General features: G+C 44.4%; 1 protein-coding gene across 6 annotated transcripts in view; it reads left to right on the plus strand.

The window, feature by feature from the left end:
- The window catches only part of LOC140411683 (polycomb protein SCMH1-like), a 309,157-nt gene extending 304,198 nt beyond the window's left edge, over window positions 1-4,959 (plus strand). For all 6 annotated transcript variants that reach the window (XM_072500717.1, XM_072500725.1, XM_072500704.1 and 3 more), the window contains one exon: window positions 815-4,959. In XM_072500717.1, the coding sequence (XP_072356818.1) occupies window positions 815-940 (126 nt within the window). In that variant the 3' untranslated portion in view covers window positions 941-4,959. The remainder of the gene's footprint in view (window positions 1-814) is intronic.
- Window positions 4,960-9,316: the final 4,357 nt, after the last annotated feature.

Here is a 9,316-nt window from a genome sequence, read left to right on the forward strand (position 1 = left end):
GCTGTTGTAGTGGGATTTGAACCAATATCCACAGAGCATGAGCTTGGGCCTCTGGATTATTAGTCCAGCGACCTCACCTTAGTGTTACACCAGCATCGCCCCATAAATATGATGTGTACCAATGAACATATCAAAGGCATAGATGTAAATCCTAGAGCGTCAGTGTGGACTATTTCAGATAGACTGTGGGTGGGATGCAGCAGTGGAAACGGCCAACCATTGACAGGCAGCGGGATCTGCGGTCCCACCGCTGTAACCAGATTTTCCTGCTTTTCCCACAATCAGCGGTGGGGCAAGGGGGGGGTTGGGGGAGAACATTTTGGTGGGGGGAGGGGGGAGGGGAGGGGGGAACAGCCGGAAGACTTTGGCTGATGTTATTTGATCATTTTTCAGAGATTTAAGAGTATCTGCCTAGTCTTTCCAATAGACTTCAGAAGGATTAGTTCCAACCTTCAAAATAAAAACTGGTTAGAAAATGATGCTCATTTTTAATGGTCTTCACTTAGTGCATCGCTGGGAAAATGACCACATAAGTATAAAATGACCAAGTTGAGGAGGGATTCCACCCTTCGCGATCAGCTCAAGCAGGAGAAGCTGCAGGGCTGGATGCTTTATGAGGGTCTCTCCTGCCACCGGTAGGATAAGGCCCGTAAGTGGGCATTAATTTCCCCACTTAGTGACCTCAATTTGCCTGCAGGTAGGCTTGAGTAGGTTATGGTGCATGTTCTTAAAGGTAACTGCTACAGGATAATATTTGCTGATTTTTGAATCACACTGACAAATTGTTGAACGGTTTTTGTACTTTGCATTGCAGGAAATTGATGGGAAGGCTTTGCTGTTGCTACGGAGTGACATGGTGATGAAGTATATGGGACTAAAGCTGGGGCCAGCCTTGAAGATTTGCTACCACATTGACAGACTGAAACAGGGAAAATTTTGATCTTGCATCATATTGGAACACGTTCAGAAACTCCAGAATGAGCCACTCCCTGCCCCCTACCAGAAGCATCACATTAATGGGGATTTACTCACTTTGGGCTCTGCTTTCAAATGCCATGTGTCTTTCTAAGATACCAACGAAACAGGATTTTTCGGTATTTTGAATCACCAGGTTTGATGACAGGAAAAACCTTGGACTTATACATTTTTGTGTAAATGCTACAGCTCACAATGAAGCTTTGTTCCTCTGAATTTTCAGTTTTGGAAAGGAGCAGTTTCTATCCAGCTGACACAAAACATTTTCAGAAAATGCTCTGGATATTGCTGTTGTGTCGCAGTTGTATTCATTTTATGAGCTTCTATCAGTTATTCATTGCTTATTCCTCTTTACAGTGGGCCGGCTGTATGTAGTACAGGCATTTCACTGTGATTGGCATCTGCTTGTGACATAGCGTCACCTTATACAACTCAATCATGTCTCTCATGCGTTTTAAGTGCTGGAAGGAGTGAATGAGACTCAAAAGCAGTGATGATGTGATGATGTCTTTTGTTTGTCTCCAGTTTGCTCCAAAGGGATAAGAAAATTTAAAAAGTAAGTTAAAGGATTTTTTTATATATATAAATTGAGCCTCTGAAATAAGGCTCTCTGAGGAGAAAAGTAAGGAAGGTATTGCCCCTCCTTTAATGGTGAAAAGTCCAGCTATCTTTTTGTAGCAAGAATCTGATTTCTGTACTGCAACACTATGTACAGTCTCTTTTTTTTTGGCGTCTTCACATGCTTGCTTTATTTTATTGTTGTTTCATTTTTGTTACCAAGTCTGAAGTTTTGTACAAAATATTATGTAGCAGAATTGAACATGTAGCATTTGTGGTTTCTACTCTTTTACATATTGCAGCCACCCAATTGAACCCATTAACAATACAGACCAAGTCAATTGGAGGAAATCCATTATTTAAGTTGCCTGTTTTTTTGAAAAACTATATTGACTTTACATTGCTGATTCCTCAATACCCCCCACCCTATCTTTCTATCCACTGACTGAAGGTGGCTGCTGGAATATGGTTCTAAGGGTGCTGGTTGCCCTCACCTACTTGCCCCAGCTATCACTTTGTAGATTGGGGACATTGCAGCTGAGCTCAATCCTGCCTTCACCGATGTATTCTTTCCAAGAGGAGATAGTGGTTAATAATTGGGAATGATTTTCAGCCATGATTTTCTTTCCCCCGCCCTAGCCCAAAGCACTAAAACGCATTGTAAACCAGTGATTATCATCACTACCGAGATTGGCTGGAATTCATCTCAACTGGGAACCTGTTACACACAAATTTTATCGACAACTACCAGGGAAAACAAATTGAGCTGTTCTTTTTAGTGTTGTGATGATTCCAATATTACATGGAATGTTCGGTAGGGAAACAGGCCTTCAACTTAACCGGTCTGTGCCAGTAATAAAACAGAAAATGGTGGAAAAGCTCAGCCCGTCTGGCAGCATCTGTGGAGAGAGAAACAGAGTTAACAATTCGAGTCCGTATGACAATATGTCCGTATTGTTCTTCTGAAAAGAAAAATCTGTTTTTCTCTTTCCACAGGCACGACCAGACCGGCTGAGTTTCTCTAGAATTTTCTGTTTCATTTGAGATTTTCAGAAGCAGCAATATTTTTGCTTTTAGTTTAATGGTCTATGCCAGTGTTTAATGCCTCCAAGAGCCTCCTCCCACCCTTCCACAGCAGAGCCCATCAGCAAAACCCTCTACTCCTTTCTCCCTCGTGTGATTATCCTGCTTCCCTTTAAATTCATCTTTGCTGTTTGATTCAATTACTTCATGGGACTGGATTTAATGCTCCCCTGCCAGAGGGTTTGAAGGCGAGTGGGAATCACGCCCGCAGCCTACCTCACTTGCCCCTTTCCCCACCGAAATGTTATCAGTGGCAAGGCATGTGCTGGGCATCTCGCCCACCTGCAGGCAAATTGAGGTCACTAAGTGGGCAATTAATGCCCACTTACGGGCCTTATCCTACCGGTGGCAGGAGAGACCCTCATAAAGCATCCAGCCCTGCAGCTTCTCCTGCTTAAGCTGATCGCGAAGGGTGGAATCCCTGCTCAACAGGCCCCTGGACGAGGGCACACCCCGAATTCCAGATTGTAGTTCACAGAGAAGGAAGAATAGCTGGTCATTACAAACAATCTAATCGCCTAAACAATATTCAGAGTAAGTTGTTGTTTGCTTAGTTATATTCATTGACAATATTACAAGGTCTGATTAACTATTAAGCAGGACAGGAGCTCTTTTCACTGCACTGCCGAAGGGTTTAGCTGCTATCCTGAAAATCCTCTCCACAACATTAGAGAACCTCGGTAACAAAAGGGCCAAAATAGAACCTGATGTAGTGGTGGATTGACAGTCTGGAGTGAAGTATCACATCCAGATCAACGAACAGCCGTCACTTTCTCGTACCTTCCAGAAGAAACAAAAGTAATTTTCACTGTACATGATCTTAAATAAAGTTTGTCTCTCCTGTCACTCACCACATGTAAAATCTACATTTGGCTGTTTGCAAAATTACTGTAATTGGCTTATCCATATCCTTTGTCCCTCCTCGTCGATTTTATCCTTATTTTGTGAATTTACCAATCCAAAGACTCCCAATATCAACAATCAATTAAAGTAATTTTCTTTTAAACCACTGGGCATTTCAGAGTCGGTTCTTATCTCTGGAGGGGACTCTGCTTGGAGGGAGTAGTGTAGGACAGAAATAGTCCATGTGGCCTTGTGACTGGAAGAAATTCCATGTTCAACATCTAAGGGTTCAGTGTTCAATTCCTTGTCTTATTTTTAAGGCCACTTGTTGTATAAATCATTTCTATTCAAGGTTGCACCCAGTGGAACGTATTAAGATGATGGTATTCATTGACCAATTGCCATACAAGCTAGGATTAGATGATGACCCTCATGTTTTGGAAGTTAGCCTTTATTCTCTACTTCCATGTTGGTCTATTTGTGGGTAGATTTCCCAGAGAGCTGTTGACACCTGTAAACCCCACAATATTCTACTCGTGACCTTCAGTCATCTGCCCAGTTGAGAGCAAATGTTACCTCAGGAAGGTGCTAGCACACAAATGTCCAGATATTCCATGATCTGTAGTCAAAAGAATGTTGGCGTGGCAACTTGGTAAACAATGACTACTGGGAGAAGAAACTGAAAATGATCACCTTATTTGGACATAAATGTGTAACACAACAAAAGGACTAACTTAACACTAGCGTTGCATTCCATTTTTTAAATGAATGAAGAGGGTTTTTTGGGGGGTTTAGCACGTGGGTGTACATCTGAGGATAAAGCTAAATCTACAATTAGCCCTAAGTTCTGGATAAATGTACACACAAAGCTTCATTGCCTGACTCTCAATTGAAGCATTTGATGTGTACTAAAGGGCTTTCCTTTTAGTATTTTGTTGTTGCAGTGTAATACAAAAACCACAAGAAGGATCTGAGGGTGTTTTGTCTTTTGCCAAGTAGTGGGATTCCTTTCTAACTAATTGTATCCTGTAATATCCAACAAAAAAATCTGTTAAAAGACTGAATATCATTGCTGCCATTTTGTGATAGTGTCATTGTCCACAAAGTATAATTAACTGCAGAGAAAGCCTCGAGCTGTTAATTATTAATGAAAAATGGTCTGTGCAATGTGACCTATTCCAAAGGACTTTTAAAATCAGCTGCCTAGAACAAGACAATAAGCTATTGACTGTGTATAACTGAGGTTCTTTAAGGACAGGGCGTTTGTGAAAGCCCTGACATTCTGCTCGGAGTGCAGTTTGCCAAACACTGTCTGTGGTAGAACACTAACCCAGGAGCAAACTATTGCATTCTCTCTCTTGCAGCAGCCCCTGGTATGTATGACTCTGATCATACATTGCCACTGGTGTGATGCACTTGGTTTAACAAACATGTCAGTTTGTGCATTGAATATGAGTACACAAATTTGTTCATTAAATAAACCAATAATTTATTGTAAAATCTGCTGTTGACTTTCTCCCATATTTTCACTTGCTATTTTGGTTTAATTCAATTTCTCTTGTACAGCATATAATTTCTGGATGTTTACAAACTATTCCAACCTATAATGTTTCCCTATGGATCATTTATGTTAACTCGTGTCAGCGGGTTAAATGAGGAGCGTCACAGGTCAGCTTGCAGCTCTCCTTGCTCAGCATGTACTCTGGATGCAGTTTACTGCCTAATACACCAGGTGGCAATTGGGAGCAGCATCCTTCAAATGATTGCTTTTGCCCCCCCTTGCTGAAACCCTAAATGTAGCTTTTAAAATCCTGCCCGGAGTCCACTAAGAGAGTTGGCTACCGGGGAGAAGTGATAGGCTGTGAGGTATGAACAGGGCGATGTGATGGAGGGCGGTCCAACTGTCATTCCCCACTGATCGAAATCTGATCACCTAATTGTAGTCTGAGTTTTTATTCTAACACGTTATTGACGCATGTCATGAACAATTATTTCTGGACACAAGCCTGGATTTTAAACCAACCAGTGAGTATTTTAAAAAGGAAATGTTCAGCATAAACACAGACTTGCTTCCACAACTTGACCCAACATCGTCAGTAAGCTCTCTGCTTGAAACTGTACCGACTGAAAACAACTAGTTTGACTTTTGAATGTAAAGCTTCTTCACCATTTTGTTGTTAACACAGAATTAGGAGCAGGAGAGTAGACCATTCGGCCCTTTGAGCTGGTAGAACGAAGCCCAGTGGGCATTTTGTTTCAATATTAGAATTGAAAATGGATCTGCTTAGAAATGGACATTGACTGGGACCATTCCAAATAGTAGCAGACACAGAGGGCAGCTCCGGGATATTTGCAGGATAAGCTGTATGTACGGGGATTGTTGATTCAGGGGATGGGATTCTCTGATCCTGGGGCCAAGTGTTGACGCCGTTGTAAATGCCGGAGCGTTTTACGACGGCGTCAACAGGCCCCTAGGATCAGCAATCCTGCGCCGCACAGGGCCAGCAAGGCACAGGAGAGCCTCGCGCTGCTCCAGCTGCCGATACGGGCGTCCGATCGGTAGGCCCCGATCGCGGGTCGGATCCCCCTCCCGCCCCCTGCAACATGAACCACCGAGGTCCCACTGGGTCCGACCATACGAGTACGGTGCCAGTGGGACACGGCCTAACTCGGCGGGCACTCAGCCCATCGCGAGGGGAGAATTGCCGGGGGGGGGGGGGGGGGGGCGCTTTCAACGGCCCCTGACCGACACCACGCCAGCCATGCTGGCGCCAATGGTGCCGATTCTCCGGTCACCGGAGAATTGTCGGAGCGGCATCCCGTGAATCCCCCCCCCCCCAGCCGATTCCCCGACCCGACGCGGGTCAGAGAATCCTGCCCAGGATCCCTGGAAACTCGGGACAACTATTTAACCATGTTCATAAACTTCCTGCTGAGGTTAAGTCATAGAAACATAGAAAATTGGTGCAGAAGTAGGCCATTCGGCCCTTTGCGTCTGCATAACCATTCAATATGATCATGGCTGATCGTGCAAATTAGTATCCCACGCCCGCTTTCTCTCCATTCCCCTTGATCCTTTTAGCCGCAAGGGCCACTTCCAGCTCCCTCCTGAATATATCGAATGAACTGGCCCCAACAGCTTTCTGTTGTAGAGAATTCCACAAGTCACAAGTTCTTTCTATTCTCAGTCTTGAATGGCTTACCCCTTATTCTTAGGCTGTGACCCCTAGGTCTGGGCATCCCCAACAACAGGAACGTTCCTCCCACATCTAGCCTGTCCAATCCCATCAAGATTTTATATGTTTCTATGAGATCCCCTCATTATTCTAAAGTCCAGTGAGTACAAGCCCAGTCGACCCACTCTTTTTTCATATGTTAGTCCTGCCATCCCAGGAATTAGTCTGGTGAACCTTTGCTGACACCCTCAATAGCAAGAAAGTCCTTCCTCAAACTAGGAGACCAAAACTGCACATAATACTCCAGGTGTGGCCTCACCAAGGCACTGTATAACTGCAGCAAGACATCCCTATCCGAGACTCAAATCCTATCGCTATGAAGGCCAGCTTGCCATTAGCTTTCCTCGCCACCTGGTGTACCTGCAACCCAACTTTCAGCGACTGTTCCACCATGACACCCAGGTCTCTTTGCACTTCCCCTTTTTCTAAACTGCCACCATTCAGATAATAATCTACCTTCTTGTTTTTGCCACCAATGTGAATAAACCTCACATTTACTCACATTATATTGCATTTACCAAGTATTTGCCCATTCAGCCAGCCTGTCCAAGTCATCCTGCAGCCTCTATCCTCCTCACAGCACACATTGCCACCCAGCTTAGTGTTGGCTGTAAATTTTGGGATGTTGCATGCAATTCCTTCATCCAAATCACTAATGTATATTGTGAACAGCTGGGGTCCGAGCACTGAACCCTGCGGTACCCTATTAGTCACTGCCTGTCACTCTGAAAAGGACCCATTTATTCCCACTCTCTGCTTCCTGTCTGCCAACCAGTTCTCTATCGATGTCAATGCATTGTTATGGGCCAGGGTTTAGAGAACCCCAAAGTGTATCATGGAGTTGACCTGACCCACAACTTTTAATAGATTGTGGTATGGGGAGCACACGGCCCACTCTACAGGTGTGGTGCAGCAGAAATTGAAAAGTATTTTTTAAAGCAAAACAATGTTTATTCTATGAACTCAAGTTAACATTTTTTAAAATACAATGAACATGTTAGCAACCATCAATTCAAATATAACTCCCAAAGAAGACAACACTAAGTAATCCTTAAGCTGTCTTTAACACCCATAAGACTTTTAAAAAACTTTTAACAGAAGAACATCAGGTTAAAGTCACTACTGAGAGCAGTTATTAGTTTTAAATCACCAAAGGATTATAGTCTTTAGATTACAGAGTGAGAGACTCATACACCTCCTGGCTGTGACTGCAGCTATCCAGCTCTGAAAACTAAACTAAAACACACCCTGCAGCAAACAGCCTAAAACAAAAATAAGAAGCTGACAGACAGCCCAGCTCCACCCTCACTCTGACATCACTGATAAACACCCATTTCTTAAAGGTACATTTCTTAAACACCCATTTCTTAAAGGTACTCTCACATGACACCTCCCCACAAGAAAAAAAAAACCCATCAACTTCAAGATGGTTTCATTTTTCACCTTTTCACTATCCTTTAAGAAATGCACACAGTAAATAGACATTTTTGTTTCAAAAAACACAACACGCGAACAGGTATAATACTATAGTCTATTTTTGTTCTTGTATCTCCAACTGAAACTGGTTCCGTTCATCACATTCGTGACAAAGCATCGGCTATCACGTTTTCTCGTCCTGCCACATTTACTATTTTAAAATGAAATGGCTGTAGCAATAAACTCCAGCGAAACAGCCTTGCATTGTTATTCCGGAATCGCTCCTAAAACATCAGTGGATTATGATCAGTATATATAATGGTGTCAGACGGATTGCTGGTCACATAAATGTGAAAATGTTGCAAAGCTAGTGATGGTCGATCAATAATTCCAGAAGCGAGATTGGAGACAATTGAAGGCTTTATTACACTAGATGTTTCCCCCAGCAGCGCAGGTACAGAAGGCAGCTGCTGGGGAGACACGGGCTCTTATACTCCGCCTTACTGGGTGGAACTAGCAGGCAGGCTTAACCAATGAAAACAGTACCTCCTACACCAATGGTCTGACAGCATTACAAGGTACCGTAATACCTCTAATACCGACTACCACATTCACCCCCTGTTAAAAAAAGAGTCCGGCGGGGGTGGTGGCCTCGCATTACACAGTGGTAGAGGTTAAGGTTATGGAGGTACCCGGTATACATCAATACAGTGGTTTTGCCTTGTTACATCACAACTATTTACAGCATTTATTTACAGTTTAGAATGAAGCAATTAGTTGATCGGGGGCCCTGGTACTCGTCTGCGATTGTCGTAGCTTCGGTGGTGATGCAGGCGCCGGCTCCGGCATCTGTGGCTCCGGGAGCGTAGCTTCGGCTTCTTCGGCAGCTTCATCACCCCGGGACGGGACCGGTGGGAGGACCGATCCACCTGGGAAGGGGGCGGCAGTGAGGTGCGCCGGTGGGAGGGAGGGTGGGATTGGTGGTGGGGGTGTGTGTGGGGATCCAGCTGGTGCCAGGTCCCGTAGGGAGACCGTATCCTGTCGGCTATCAGGGTACGCCACGTAGGCGTACTGAGGGTTAGCGTGGAGGAGATGGACCCACTCGACCAATGGGTCCGACTTGTACGCCCGCACGTGTTTGCGGAGCAGGTTGGGTCTAGGAGCTGCCAGTCAGGTTGGGAGCGAGGTCCTGGAGGAGGACTTCC

This window comes from Scyliorhinus torazame, chromosome 1 (genome assembly GCF_047496885.1).
Source record: "Scyliorhinus torazame isolate Kashiwa2021f chromosome 1, sScyTor2.1, whole genome shotgun sequence".
In the NCBI taxonomy this organism is placed as follows: domain Eukaryota; kingdom Metazoa; phylum Chordata; class Chondrichthyes; order Carcharhiniformes; family Scyliorhinidae; genus Scyliorhinus; species Scyliorhinus torazame.